The sequence below is a fragment of the Bombina bombina genome, chromosome 2, assembly GCF_027579735.1.
Source record: "Bombina bombina isolate aBomBom1 chromosome 2, aBomBom1.pri, whole genome shotgun sequence".
Lineage (NCBI taxonomy): Eukaryota > Metazoa > Chordata > Amphibia > Anura > Bombinatoridae > Bombina > Bombina bombina.
The window spans coordinates 60,964,489-60,981,361 of NC_069500.1; the positions used below are offsets into that span (position 1 = coordinate 60,964,489).

Below are 16,873 nucleotides of genomic sequence, written 5' to 3' on the forward strand. Positions count from 1 at the left end.
TATCCTTTGTTGAAGAAGCAGCAACACATTAATGGAAGCTAGCTGAACACATCAGTAACCCAATGACAAGAGACATAATTGCAGACACCAATCAGAAGCTAGTTCCCAGCTCCTGAGTCTACCTAGTTATGGTTTTCAACAAAGGATACCAAGAGAACTAAGCATATTGGATAATAGAAGTAAATTGGAAAGTTGTTTAAAATGTTATGCCCCATCTGAACCATTAAGGAACAATTTTGAGTTTTATGTCCCTTTAAGTGTGTGTGTGTGTGGGGGATGGGTACCAAAATGTTTTTTGCCCAAATCATACTCTGAACCACTGGAAAATATTTTAAGAAAAAAGAAAAATAATCATCTTTACTTGGTCAGGATCTTACAGCAAACACTGCAAAGTCCAGTTAGAAAAACAAAAATGTCAGCGCAGCTTTTATCAATCAATACAATTCTCCTTTGTGATCAGAGTGTCAGCAAGTCGTCCAGGAAGTGCCGTTCTTGCAAGTAGTACACGTGTATTCCCTCTGGTTGTAAGAGATGGGTGTGATTTATTGTAGAGCAGTGCTTTGCTGTTCTCCCCGAGAAAGGCGTTAAATAATGCAGTAGCAACCCTAGGATGGAGTCTTGCTCACATGCTTAAAATGTAACGAAATAATAATGCTTTAAAAATACATGCACGTGCACGTTTAGGCTTAACTAAATAATCAGATGATGCTGGAGGGACAGTAAGAGACTCTAATGGATTTAAAGGGTTAACATCTTCGTTATGATCTACGTAAAGCAAACAGCCTTCTCTAATTATAAAGTTGACACTTCCGTCTACTGCTGTGTTCTATTATTATGCCATCTCTTTCTGAGGCCTGATGAACTAAAGCTCTCTGGTCTGACAAGATTATCTAAGATTTCTTGTCATTACTGAGAGGTCACCCACAGATTTGCCTGAGTTTTTAGTCACCAGGCCCTTGATCACAGCTTGTTTAAAGGAACAAAGTACTAAAATGTTCTATAACGCGTATGAAAGAGAGAGAGCAGCATGTAAACATGCTATAAACCTGTGAGGTAAAAGCACTTTTATTTTAGACTGAAGGTGCACTTCCTGCTAATGCTCATTGGCCGAAAGTCATTTCCTGCTAATGCTCATTGGCTGAAAGTAATTTCCTGCTAAAGCTCATTGGCTGAAAGTAATTTCCTGCTAATGCTCATTGGCTGAAAGTAATTTCCTGCTAAAGCTCATTGGCTGAAAGTAATTTCCTGCTAATGCTCATTGGCTAAAAGTAATTTCCTGCTAAAGCTCATTGGCTGAAAGTAATTTCCTGCTAATGCTCATTGGCTGAAAGTAATTTCCTGCTAAAGCTCATTGGCTGAAAGTAATTTCCTGCTAATGCTCATTGGCTGAAAGTAATTTCCTGCTAATGCTCATTGGCTGAAAGTAATTTCCTGCTAATGCTCATTGGCTGAAAGTAATTTCCTGCTAATGCTCATTGGCTGAAAGTTATTTCCTGCTAATGCTGATTGGCTGATAGGTACTTCCTATTAATGTTCATTGCTGAAGTATGAATGCTTTTTACATATCATAACATTTAACAGTGAGCATTTCTAAAAAAGTACATGACTGATACTGCTGCATTTGGTTTAGTAAAAACTAATTTAAATTGCTGACACCTTTAAGGACTGTGAGTGCGGCTTCCATATATGTTTTAAATCACCTACAGTAAGATAGGAATAGCCTCAAATCCTAGTTGGTTAGTCTGCCTTAAAGGGACATGAAACCCATTTTTTTTTATTTCATGATACATTTGGGTCGGAAAGAAATCTAATTTATTTCAATGATCAAATTTACTTTACTCTCATGGTATCCTTTGTTGAAAATCAGATAAGTTTAGGAGCATGCACATGTCTGGAGCACTATATGGCAGCACAAACATTTGACATATAATCCTACAAAAACATGCACACTACCTACCTAGGTATTCTCTTCAACAAATAATATCATGAGAAATGTGATCATAGGCATAAATAGGAACCATTTTTCAAAATGGTAGGCTTTATCTGAATCATGGAAGAAAATGTTGGATTTCACATCAAGAACAAGGCTGAGAATTGACTCTCAACAAAATAGGTTGTTGATGGATCAATGATCAAGTAGATCAATGATCATGTAACACAGTAATTTCACTCATTGTATCAATACATAAAGGATGATATAGTTCATATGCACCACAGACCTGAAACATCACTTGTCTTAACCTGGATAATGTACGTTGTTGTATCCACCATTGGCTCCTCATCAACCACAGCCGCCATTTCACATGACAGGGTCTTCTTCTCACCCTTTGTTTTTGACAACCAATCTCCGTAGGTAAAGGTTGTCTCCTCTTCTGTGGTCATGTTTTTCAAGACGATCTACCAAAAGCAAATACGTGATTTAGTCTCTCTCTTTATCAGCCATAGATGACACATCCCAGTGGATAAATAAATCCTGCTACCATGTGCAGCTTTTAAAGAAAACTATATTTATTGACTGGAATTTAGTCTTGAGGAAAATCAAGATATATTTGTGGACCAACATTTTGGCTTTCAAAGAACTGGACCCAATCGGCAATGTTATTATAAAAATGGTTACTTATAGTTTTCCCGAAATGCTGGGGAAGCCTTAGGCTACTTGCATACATGTCAAAGTAAAATAAGTTTAAAGCAATCTGAAGCCAGATAAATCTGCACCTAAACAGGTTAGAAACCGTAACTGCACCGTAAGCATTGGGGCAAACAGAGCCGAGACAGTAGCACACAGAAAAAATATCTTTATTTGTTATATGGCACCGATGCTTCTGAGCACAACAATTACACATAACTAAATAGAACAAGTTCATAATGTCATTTGACTTATTATTATTTTATTATTAATCTTTATTTATAAAGCGCCGACAGATTCCGCAGCGCTGCCCATGGGTACAAGGATAACAGTACAATGGAGAAACAATACGATAAAAGACAAAATTTTACAGACAAATACAGAGGGAATTGAGGGCCCTATTCCCGTGGGAACTTACAGGCTTACTGATTTTTCATTACACACATACACACTCACTCACATACACACACTTACACATACACATACACACACATACACTCACACACACACATACATACACACATACACACACTCACTCACACATACATACACGCACACACACACACATACACACACACATACATATACACACACACATACACACACTCACGCACACACACACACACACACACACATACACATTCTCTCACACACACACACACAACCATACACACACTCTCTCTCTCACACACATACACACTCACATACATACACACACACTCACACACACATAATACACATATACATACACACACATACATACACTCATGCACACACACACACTCAGACATACATACACACTCGCATACACATTCTCTCTCTCACACACAGAACCACACACACATACACTCTCTCTCTCACACACACACTCACACACATACATACACACTGACACACATACACACACTCACACACATACATACACATACACACTCACACACTCACTCATACACACACATACATATACACACTCACACACAAACTCACATACACACACATACACACACTCACACACACACATATACACACACACACACACACACACACTCAGACATACACACACATTCTCTCACACACACACACAACCATACAAATACACTCTCTCTCTCTCTTACATACACACAGTCACACACATACACAGACTCACACATACATACACATACTCACATACACACATATACACACTCACACACACATATATACAATCACATACACACACATAAAATAAATCATATAGCTTTTACCTATACAGATACTTTGATTGTTACTGGGGTATAAAAATTGTGCCAATCTTGGATGTAAAATCAGATAAAAACACTACAGGTCGTGTAGTGTTCCAGATGCCTAACTAGGTCTCTTCAACACAGAATATCATGGGACTTAAGAACATTTTATAATAGCCCTTTAAGGGGAAATGAAAATCAAAATAAATCTTTGATAATGAGAATTATAGTCCTGGGACTCAGTCATACAAAATCATACACCTGCTGTTAGATTCACATTAAAGGATACGGTATAAAAGTACAAAATAACATTTTATTATTGCACTATTGCCTGTATGTAACTATGGGTCAGATTGCGAGTGGCTATCTATACAGCGAGGAGCATAAACACGATCGTGCTCAAATCCATATTACAAGTGGTGCACTGTTTAAACTACCGCAAATTTATTTACGCAAACTAGCGGTAATTTACGCTCCCAATATTTTCTATGGGTGTCTCGAACGCAATCTCAAGGCTCAAACTTTTTACGCGTCCTAAAAGTTTGCATTAAGAGTTTGGCTAAAGGAAACAGTTGCACTAAACAACACAACTCCATCACAAAGTACTTACTGACCTCTAAACCCTATAACCAGCTAAGCCCCCTAAAATCCCTAACCTAACACCCTCCTAAGTTACCAAAACCCTAATATTACATTAAATATAAAACCTAACATTACAGAAAAAAATGAATTACCAAAAAGAAAAAAAAAAACATTTATGCCTATTTTAAAACTAAAGCCCCTCTTAAAAAAAATCAACCCCAAAATAAAAACCCCTATTACGACACTAAAATAAACTATAGCAATAGCCCTTTGAAGGGCTTTTTGTAGGACATTGCCCTTAAGTGACTTGGCTCTTTTTAAAAAATAAAATTAAAAAATATAAGCCCATTCTACGATACAATAACCCCCCACCCCCCAAAAAAAAGACTATCTAAAGACCTACTGTAAAGAATGCCCTGAAAAGAGCATTTGGTTGGGCGTTGCCCTTAGAAGGGCATTTAATACGGCAGTGCCCTCCTGCTATTATTCAAAAAAGAAACAATACCACCTAAAAAAAAGCCTATCACTAAACCCCAAAGATGGTACTAAATGTGAATTGGGCTCCTACATACTTTCCAACTAGGGTACCTGGCATTAAAATGTAGTGTGCGGGTGACAACATAAAGAAGACGTCGGACAGAAGATCAGAAGATAAGAAGAAAAGAAGATGGATGGAAAATGAATAAAGATAGAAGTCCACTGCTGTCTGGATGAAGATATAAGACCACCGATGTCAGGATTCGCATGTGTTCCCCTGTAGTTTCACACACTTTCCCTTTAAGACCTGAGATCATCTGACTTAGCAGCCTATTTAGAGCGGAACATCCCCCTTTACCTTTACTAGGTAATTTGATTCCAATGGGATACACGCTGTGTACTCGCCATGCACACTTAGCCAGTTTGTACCTCACAGAGATAGAAGCCATCCGCTTCCTACTTTCTGCAGCCTTTGTTGCTACGAACTCCCTCTGAATCTGGCAGACCGCCAGGACTCTGGACTTTCTGTTTGGAACTGCAGCGCTGCTCTGAACTACACGCTAGGGCGTGTGACGTCACAACAGACTGCATTCGGCCCCGGAGATCAGGCAGATATTGCATATGGACATTAGTTGTACGGTACAGTGTAATTCTCACTTGTTGTTCATATCTCTTATCTAAGTCTGTGCCAAGCTTTCCCTGTACTGTTGTCTGCATATAAATTCTGCCTCTGTGTCTGTCACTGCATATAGCTTCTTAGTCATCCTGCTTCACGCTCTCAAAGTCTGCGTTCTAACCTGCATATAGGCCTGGGCCTGCTACCTCTGCTCCTGTCAAACCTCTGTGAAACTCCATTCAATATATATAAATATTGTTCTGTGTCTCCTCATCTTGAGATAATGATTCTTACTGCCACACATTGATTACATGTGGTACTCGTGGATTTGAACTACACATATTGTGCTGTAATAGTACATTCTTACATCACCTCCAATTGCACCTATCTGTTTTCTGATAAACATTAGCTGGATTTACCTAAAGAACAGGTCCAACATTCTATCATCTATACTGTTCTTATAACATCAGACCCCAGGTGGTCTCCCTCAGATCAATGAGCATAACTAGGATATTAATGCAAATATAATATCCAAGGTACAGTGTGAGACTGAGTGGTTTTCTGAACAGTCATTAATATAGTTGGGTATTCCAGACAATTCCCTAACAACCGCCAATGCCAAGATGAAGATAGACTACCACCGCCAACAGTAGCACCGCAGTTGACAAGCAGTCTTTTTTTTGGGGGTGGGGGGGGGTTACTTGAATTGTAGAATGGGCTTGTATTTTTGTTATTGAAAAAGAGCTAAGTTCCTTTAGGGCAATGCACAACAAAAAGCGCTTCTAAGGGCTATTGTTATAGTTTATTTTAGTGTATTGGGTTTTTTATTTTGGGGTGGGGATTAGTTTTAGAATAGGCACATCTGGGTTTTTATTTTTGGTAATTTGTTTGTTTTTTTCGGAAATGTTAGGTTGTTTTTTTAATGTAATGCTAGGTTTTTTATTTTTTATTTAATGTTATTTTTTTTGGTAACTTAGGAGGTGTTAGACTAGCTGTTTAGGGGGTTTAGAGGTTAGTGGGTATTATGTGATGAGGGTTGTGGCGGTTTAGGAGTTAATAATGTACAGGGGTAGTTTGCGATGTGGGGTGTGGCAGTTCAGGGGTTAATAGTGTAGCGAGGTAGTTCACAATGTGAGGGTGTGGTGGTTTAGGGTTTAATAGTGTAGCAGGGTAGTTCGCAATGTGGGTGTGTGGCAGTTTAGGGATTAATAGTGTAGGGGGGACTTTGCGGTGGGCTATGTGGCGGTTTAGGGGTTATTAGAGTAGGGGGGTAATAGCAATTTGGGTTAGCTCGCAAGTAAGGGTTTTAGTATTTTTCAGCTTTTCTCGCTCCATTAAAGTCAATGGACGTTAACACGGTCGAGATATTGTAACTTTGGCTCTTTGCACGCGTCAGTTTAGGACACAAGCGAAAACTTTTTATTTTCAGCTTGTAATATGACCGCTACACGACACGAACAATGAGCTGAAGTCGAGCGTAGTTAGCTCAGGAGCAATAAATAGTGTTCCACTTGTAAATCTAGCCCTATGTGTTTAACCTCTGCAAAGGGATTAAACACAGTTTAAACCAACTCTAGAGCAGCAATGCACTACTGGGAGCTAGCTGAAAATATCTGATGAGCCAATGCCAAGAGACACATGTGTATAGCCACCAATTATCAGCTAGCTCTCGGTAGTGTAGGATATGTACATATTCATTTTCAATTTAAAAGTGTCTTAAAAAGACATGGTCTATCTGAATAGTGCAAGTTTCATTTTGACTTTCCTATTCCTTTAAAGGGACATAATACTCATTCGCTAAACCACTTGAAACTGATGCAGTATAACTGTAAAAAGCTGACAGGAAAATATCACCTGAGCATCTCTATGTAAAAAAGGAAGATATTTTACCTCACAATCTCCTCAGCTCAGCAGATGTATTCTGTAAAAAGTTATAATTCAGCTGCTGCCCAGCTGCAGGTTAAAAAAAAAAAAAAAAGGAAGAAATTAACAACAGCCAATCAGCATCAGCAGTGCTGAGGTCATGAACTCTTTTACTGTGATCTCATGAGATTTCACTTAACTCTCATGAGATTTCATAGTAAACTTCCTTAAACGTAATAGGAAAATAACATGTTATTTTGGGGCAATGAGGCATGGGGCTCACTCACTTGCCGGTCCTGGGACAGGCTTACTGATTTGCTGCTTACAGTGGGGTGTGAATACTTAGGAAATTGTGAGGTAAAATATCTTTCTTTTTTACACAGAGATGTTCAGGAGATATTTTCTAGTCAGCTTTTTACAGTTATGCTGCAGCATTTTCAACTGTCTCAACATTTGGGTATCATGGCCCTTTAAGTTTTTTCTTAACCTGTTTCATGCAAAAAAAATTTGAAAATTAAAAAATTAAGAGATAGAAACATTTGAATCAGTTTTGGAAAATACATTTTTAGTGAAACATAATAATAAAATCATAAGATCTAAAATTTGCTCTTAAAGGGAAATACGCCACACATTTTTTTCTATCATGCATAAGAATGAGCAGTTGTTTAATATAGTCATTTTTTCAGTCAAAAAAGGTTAAGTGAAAACTATGAAACCAACAGGAAGCGCCTGGGTCCTGGCATTCTATAGCTCATTGGCTTACAGGGTCAGTTCCCATGTGAAAAAATTGGTTTATTCAGTACATGAACATCAATTTCACTGTAATACATTTTGAAACATTCTCTTGTACAGTAAAATAGTACTTGAGTATTATGTTCCTTTAGTTAAAGAAATTCATGCAACCTCATTAAAGGGACATGAAACCCAAAATGTTTCACGATCCAGATAGAACATACAATTTTAAACAACTTTCCAATTTACTTTTAATATCTAATTTGCTTAATTCTTTTTCGGTATTCTTTATTGAAAAACACATCTAGGTAGGCTCAGGAGCCAGATACTGACTGGTGGCTGCACATATATACCTGTTGTCATTGACTTAACAATGTGTTCAGCTAGCTCCCAGCAGTGCATCACTTCTAATTCAATAAAGGATACCAAGAGAATGAAGCAAAATATATAACAGTAGTTAATTGAAAAGTTGTAGAAAATTGTAGGCTAGATTATAAGTGGAGCGCAAAATAACGCAAATGCGCACTGGTATTTACAAGTTAGGCGCAATTGCAAGGAAGCAATAGGCTCCAATGGGAGCCGCGTTCTCATGGCGTCAGAAATAGGCTCCAATGGGAGCCGCGCTCTCATGGCGTCAGAAATAGGCTCCAATGGGAGCCGCGTTCTCATGGCGTCAGAAACGGCATGAGAACTAGCGCAGCGAAGGGGCAAGTCGCACAGCGATGGCCAGCAAATATAAATCTATATGAATATTTAAATACTGTATATATTTGTGTTTATTTCTGTATATACACATACTAACACATGAATATATATTTATATAGTCATAAACATATATATTTACTGGGAACACACAGTCCCCATAGACCGAAATGTAAATGCATTTTTCAGTGCGTTTTTTTTTTCCTAATACTCCACCCCCGCAACTTTTAACCTCTAAAAATGCTACAATTTTTTAATTTTTTTTTTAAAAGGACCCCACGTGTTATTTTGGGGGCAATTGGGGGACTTTTAAAGAATTAACCAGACGTCTGACCTCTGTTTAGTTTTTGGGTGCTAATTGCTACCGCAAGCCTAGAGGTAGCAATAACCAGCCACTTGTAATGACTGGTTATTTATGGTGCACCCATAAATGGGCGAATTTTCCCATTTTATGGGAGCGCAATAAATTAGCGCTCCACTTGTAATCTGGCCCTATATGTTTTATCTCAGTCATGAAAGAAAAATATTTGGTTCATGTCCCTTTAATTTGAGTAAGTGGAAAAAAATTACTGCTACATTAATAAGCACAGTTTACCTTTTCAAGAAACCATTCAGGACGACTCCCCTTTCCATCAATACGGATCCGCATTTTCCTGAGTGGCGCGATGTCAGCAATTTCCATAACAAACGTGTCTCGCTGACCCCTCTCAAACCTGCAACATTTACAAGCCTGGTATTAGGTAGCTTATAGTAAACCAGCATATAAAAATAGTCAACATAATCAAATATGTATTTACTTTGTCTACTTTTACTGTATTTTAAAGGCTCATAACAAATAAATGTTGCACCTTAAAAATAATTTTATTGCAAGTAAAACACATTTACTTTTTATGATTAAAAGGATAGGGAAGTTAAAATTAAACTTGCAGGATTCAGATAGCGCATGTAATTTTTAGACACTTTTAAATTAACTTCTATTTCCAAATGTGCTTTGTTCCTTTGGTATCACTTGTTGACAAATAATATGCACATACCTACACTAATTGGAGCTAGCTGCTGATTGGTGCCTGCACACAGTTGTCTCTTGTGATTGGCTAACTAGGGGCGAGATTACATATGCAGCAATAGCTTCAGCGTATCTGCTGAAACCCGCGCCGCCTGTAATTTCACCTCGCACATCGGGGTATCACATAAACCCTGCCAGCAGTTCATAAAGTGCCGTAAGTCGGATAAACTAGCGATGTCCAGAAATGTGCGTAAATACAAATTTCTGGAGTCGCCAGTTACTTACGGCACTTTAGAAACTGCCGGCGCAGCCTAAGAAAATAAAAAAATATATAAAATCTCCAGGAAGGAAGTAATCCCAAAAATAAACCTGACACGTAAAATCCCCTATATTCGCAATCCCCCCACATCGCAACTAATAATAAATGTATTAACCCCTAAACCGACAACCCCCACAATGCAATATGCCTAATTAAACTATTAACCCCAATCCGCCATTCACCCACATCGCGATCTACCTAGCAAAAGTATTAACCCCTAAATCCGCCAACCCCAATATCGCAAACTACCTAATAAATGTATTAACCCCTAATCCACCAATTACCCACATCGCAAAGTACCTATTAAAACTAATTACCCCTAATCTGCCATTAACCCACATCACAACAAACCTTATAAATCTATTAACCCCTAATCCGCCAAACCCACACAACGCAATAATCCTAATAAAACTATTAAGCCCTAATCTGCCAAACCCCCACAATGCAAATAACTAATGGCTAGATTACAAATTTTGCGGTATGAGTAAAAAAGCAGCGTTATGGCTCTTTTTCACTACCGCTGGTATTACGAGTCTTGCAGGTTTAGCTGCACCGCACACTTTTTTGGCCGTAATTACCGCAACTTTCAAAAAGTCCTTTTTTCAATGGGACTTCCATAGCGCCGGTATTACGATTCTGCCTGGGAGGCCAAAAAGTGAGCAGTACAGCCTATACCGCCAAGATCGATACCGTAAACTGAAAGTCAGTAGTTATGAGTTTTACGCTACAACGCCGTAACATATAACTCATAACTAAAGTGCTACAAAGTACACTAACACCCATAAACTACCTATTAACCCCTAAACCGAGGCCCTCCCGCATCGCAAACACTAAAATTATTAACCCCTAATCTGCCGCTCTGGACATCGCCGCCACTATAATAAACATTTTAACCCCTAAACCGCCGCACTACAGCCTCGCAAACACTAGTTAAATATTATTAACCCCTAATCTACCGCCCCTACCTACGTTTATTAACCCCTAATCTGCCACCCCCAACGTCGCCGCCACTGTACTAAATATATTAACCCCTAAACCTAAGTCTAACTCTAACACCCCCTAACTTAAATATAATTAAAATAAATCTAAATAAAACCTACTATCATTACCTAAATAATTACTATTTAAAACTAAATACCTATAAAATAAACCCTAAGCTTGCTACAATATAATTAATAGTTACAATGTAGCTAGCTTCGGGTTTATTTTTATAGGCCTAGATTTGGAGTTTGGCGTTAGCCGTGAAAACCAGCGTTAGAGGCTCCTAACGCTGGTTTTAGGCTACCGCTGGTATTTGGAGTCAGTGATTAAAGGGTCTAACGCTCACTTTTCAGCCGCGACTTTTCCATACCGCAGATCCCCTTACGTCAATTGCGTATCCTATCTTTTCAATGGGATCTTTCTAACGCTGGTACTTAGAGTCGTTTCTGAAGTGAGCGTTAGAGCTCTAACGACAAAACTCCAGCCGCCGGAAAATAGCAGGAGTTAAGAGCTTTCTGGGCTAACGCCGGTTCATAAAGCTCTTAACTACTGTACCCTAAAGTACACTAACACCCATAAACTACCTATGTATCCCTAAACCGAGGTCCCCCCACATTGCCGCCACTCGATTTAAATTTTTTAACCCCTAATCTGCCGACCGCCACCTACGTTATACTTATGTACCCCTAATCTGCTGCCCCTAACCCCGCCGACCCCTGTATTACATTTATTAACCCCTAACCTGCCCCCCACTACGTCGCCGCCAGCTACTTACAATAATTAACCCCTAATCTCCCGACCGCAAAGCGCCGCCACCTACGTTATCTTTATGTACCCCTAATCTGCTGCCCCTAACACCGCCGACCCCTATATTATATTTATTAACCCCTAATCTGCCCCCCTCAAAGTCGCCGACAACTGCCTACACTTATTAACCCCTAATCTGCCGAGCGGACCTGAGCGCTACTATAATAAAGTTATTAACCCCTAATCCGCCTCACTAACCCTATCATAAATACTATTAACCCCTAATCTGCCCTCCCTAACATCGCCGACACCTACCTTCAATTATTAACCCCTAATCTGACGACCGGAGCTCATCGCTACTATAATAAATGGATTAACCCCTAAAGCTAAGTCTAACCCTAACACTAACACCCCCCTAACTTAAATATAATTTACATCTAACGAAATTAATTAACTCTTATTAAATAACTTATTCCTATTTAAAGCTAAATACTTACCTGTAAAATAAATCCTAATATAGCTACAATATAAATTATAATTATATTATAGCTATTTTAGGATTAATATTTATTTTACAGGCAACTTTGTAATTATTTTAACCAGGTACAATAGCTATTAAATAGTTAAGAACTATTTAATAGTTACCTAGTTAAAATAATAACAAATTTACCTGTAAAATAAATCCTAACCTAAGATATAATTAAACCTAACACTACCCTATCAATAAATTAATTAAATAAACTAACTACAATTACCTACAATTAACCTAACACTACACTATCAATAAATTAATTAAACACAATTCCTACAAATAAATACAATTAAATAAACTAGCTAAAGTACAAAAAATAAAAAAGAACTAAGTTACAAAAAATAAAAAAATATTTACAAACATCAGAAAATTATTACAACAATTTTAAACTAATTACACCTACTCTAAGCCCCCTAATAAAATAACAAAGACCCCCAAAATAAAAAATTTCCTACCCTATTCTAAATTAAAAAAGTTAAAAGCTCTTTTACCTTACCAGCCCTGAACAGGGCCCTTTGCGGGGCATGCCCCAAGAATTTCAGCTCTTTTGCCTGTAAAAAAAACACATACAATACCCCCCCCCAACATTACAACCCACCACCCACATACCCCTAATCTAACCCAAACCCCCCTTAAATAAACCAAACACTAAGCCCCTGAAGATCTTCCTACCTTGTCTTCACCATCCAGGTATCACCGATCCGTCCTGGCTCCAACATCTTCATCCAACCCAAGCGGGGGTTGGCGATCCATCATCCGGTGGCTGAAGAGGTCCAGAAGAGGCTCCAAAGTCTTCCTCCTATCCGGCAAGAAGAGGACATCCGGACCGGCAAACATCTTCTCCAAGCGGCATCTTCGATCTTCTTGCATCCGGTGCGGAGCGGGTCCATCTTGAAGCAGGCGACGCGGATCCATCCTCTTCTTCCGTTGTCTCCCGACGAATGACGGTTCCTTTAAGGGACGTCATCCAAGATGGCGTCCCTTGAATTCCGATTGGCTGATAGGATTCTATCAGCCAATCGGAATTAAGGTAGGAATATTCTGATTGGCTGATGGAATCAGCCAATCAGAATCAAGTTCAATCCTATTGGCTGATCCAATCAGCCAATCAGATTGAGCTTGCATTCTATTGGCTGATCGGAACAGCCAATAGAATGCGAGCTCAATCTGATTGGCTGATTGGATCAGCCAATCGGATTGAACTTGATTCTGATTGGCTGATTCCATCAGCCAATCAGAATATTCCTACCTTAATTCCGATTGGCTGATAGAATCCTATCAGCCAATCGGAATTCAAGGGACGCCATCTTGGATGACGTCCCTTAAAGGAACCGTCATTCGTCGGGAGACAACGGAATAAGACGATGGATCCGCGTCGCCTGCTTCAAGATGGACCCGCTCCGCACCGGATGCAAGAAGATCGAAGATGCCGCTTGGAGAAGATGTTTGCCGGTCCGGATGTCCTCTTCTTGCTGGATAGGAGGAAGACTTTGGAGCCTCTTCTGGACCTCTTCAGCCACCGGATGATGGATCGCCAACCCCCGCTTGGGTTGGATGAAGATGTTGGAGCCAGGACGGATCGGTGATACCTGGATGGTGAAGACAAGGTAGGAAGATCTTCAGGGGCTTAGTGTTAGGTTTATTTAAGGGGGGTTTGGGTTAGATTAGGGGTATGTGGGTGGTGGGTTGTAATGTTGGGGTGGGGTATTGTATGTGTTTTTTTTACAGGCAAAAGAGCTGAAATTCTTGGGGCATGCCCCGCAAAGGGCCCTGTTCAGGGCTGGTAAGGTAAAAGAGCTTTTAACTTTTTTAATTTAGAATAGGGTAGGGAATTTTTTATTTTGGGGGTCTTTGTTATTTTATTAGGGGGCTTAGAGTAGGTGTAATTAGTTTAAAATTGTTGTAATAATTTTCTGATGTTTGTAAATATTTTTTTATTTTTTGTAACTTAGTTCTTTTTTATTTTTTGTACTTTAGCTAGTTTATTTAATTGTATTTATTTGTAGGAATTGTGTTTAATTAATTTAGTGATAGTGTAGTGTTAGGTTAATTGTAGGTAATTGTAGGTAGTTTATTTAATTAATTTATTGATAGGGTAGTGTTAGGTTTAATTATATCTTAGGTTAGGATTTATTTTACAGGTAAATTTGTGATTATTTTAACTAGGTAACTATTAAATAGTTCTTAACTATTTAATAGCTATTGTACCTGGTTAAAATAATTACAAAGTTACCTGTAAAATAAATATTAATCCTAAAATAGCTATAATATAATTATAATTTATATTGTAGCTATATTAGGATTTATTTTACAGGTAAGTATTTAGCTTTAAATAGGAATAAGTTATTTAATAAGAGTTAATTAATTTCGTTAGATGTAAATTATATTTAAGTTAGGGGGGTGTTAGTGTTAGGGTTAGACTTAGCTTTAGGGGTTAATCCATTTATTATAGTAGCGATGAGCTCCGGTCGTCAGATTAGGGGTTAATAATTTAAGTTAGGTGTCGGCGATGTTAGGGAGGGCAGATTAGGGGTTAATACTATTTATGATAGGGTTAGTGAGGCGGGTTAGGGGTTAATAACTTTATTATAGTAGCGGTGCGGTCCGCTCGGCAGATTAGGGGTTAATAAGTGTAGGCAGGTGTCGGCGACGTTGTCAGGGGCAGATTAGGGGTTAATAAATATAATATAGGGGTCGGCGATGTTAGGGCAGCAGATTAGGGGTACATAGGGATAACGTAGGTGGCGGTCGGCAGATTAGGGGTTAATAAGTGTAGGCAGGTGGAGGCGACGTTGAGGGGGGCTGATTAGGGGTTAATAAATATAATATAGGGGTCGGCGGTGTTAGGGGCAGCAGATTAGGGGTACATAGGGATAATGTAGGTTGCGGCGGTTTACGGAGCGGCAGATTAGGGGTTAAAAAAAATATGCAGGGGTCAGCGATAGCGGGAGCGGCAGATTAGGGGTTAATAAGTGTAAGGTTAGGGGTGTTTAGACTCGGGGTACATGTTAGAGTGTTAGGTGCAGACGTAGGAAGTGTTTCCCCATAGGAAACAATGGGGCTGCGTTAGGAGCTGAACGCTGCTTTTTTGCAGGTGTTAGGTTTTTTTTCAGCTCAAACAGCCCCATTGTTTCCTATGGGGATATCGTGCACGAGCACGTTTTTGAGGCTGGCCGCGTCCGTAAGCAACTCTGGTATCGAGAGTTGCATTTGCGGTAAAAATGCTCTACGCTCCTTTTTTGGAGCCTAACGCAGCATTTGTTTGAACTCTCGATACCAGAGTTAAATTTATGGTGCGGCCAGAAAAAAGCCCGCGGAGTGTTAACAGCCCATCTACCACCAAACTCCAAATCTAGGCCATAGTTATTAACTATTTACTAACTACCTAGCTAAAATAAATACAAATTTACCTGTAAAATAAAACCTAACCGGTCTTACACTAACACCTAACACTACACTACAATTAAATCAATTACCTAAATTACAACCCCCCCCCCACTAAATTACATAAAATAAAAAAAGAAATGATCAGATATTTAAACTAATTACATCTAATCTAATAGCCCTATCAAAATAAAAAAAGCCATTTAGGAAATAGCTGTTAATGCTCAGTATATATGTGCTTTTATCTGTGTGCTATGTTTGATTACTGTATATGCCTATGCCCCAGGGGGGTATACCAATTGTATGGTTATTCTATTGTACCTTACTGAAATTATACGCATTGAATTGTCCTAGGATGGGTACAGCAAAGTGCAACTATCCAACCTCGCTATGTAATTATATCACAGTCACTATCAATGCTTACTTTGAACTCTGGCTCCCTATATGTTTACTAAGTCCCTACAGGAAGTTTGTATGTGTGTGGTATTATTTCTCCCTATCAGCGGCCGCGATGGGAGAATGCGGTCCCTATCATAGATTTACTACTTAAGCCTGTATATTACCTTTGTCAGAGTGTTAAACTTTGAAACTAGTTCTTATTCAACCACCCCATATACTACATATCATTCCTGCAAAGAAATAAGTTCCCAGATTCCTTAGTTTCTTGGTACTCTTGATGTTTCCTAGCCGGCTTTAGCCTGACACCACTTCTAATTTATCCCTCAGATTAGGTGGTTATTTAAAGTGACATTAACGTTTGAGTTGGTTATCATATGTTATTAATACTCATAAATGTTAAAGTGTTTGAAGGTCCAAGAGTGGCCTTATTGAAGTAGACCCCTGCTCATCTGCACCCTTGTTATTTCATGTAGGCCCAAAAGTGGCCTGTTAGTACCAGAGGAGGTCAGCATGAACATAAAAAAAAAAAAAAAAAAGAGGTTTCAGTTACCTTTGCCTACTTTATACTGTACTTTTATGTAATTGTGAATGTTTATTATTTTTCTTACGGGGTGTTTTGCTTTATCACCTGTACCCTTCCAGCTAAGGTAATATGCCAAAATATGTACATGTATACACTAACCT

The 16,873-nt window shown here is 38.8% G+C and overlaps 1 protein-coding gene across 1 annotated transcript in view; it reads right to left on the reverse strand.

Annotated features, from left to right (window-relative positions):
* LOXHD1 (lipoxygenase homology PLAT domains 1) overlaps positions 1–16,873 on the reverse strand; it is a 666,378-nt gene that overhangs the window by 59,781 nt on the left and 589,724 nt on the right. The window contains exons 41-42 of the mRNA XM_053701077.1: positions 9,417–9,534; positions 2,220–2,397 (exon numbers count right to left, since the gene is read on the reverse strand). Of these exons, the coding sequence (XP_053557052.1) occupies positions 2,220–2,397; positions 9,417–9,534 (296 nt within the window). The remainder of the gene's footprint in view (positions 1–2,219; positions 2,398–9,416; positions 9,535–16,873) is intronic.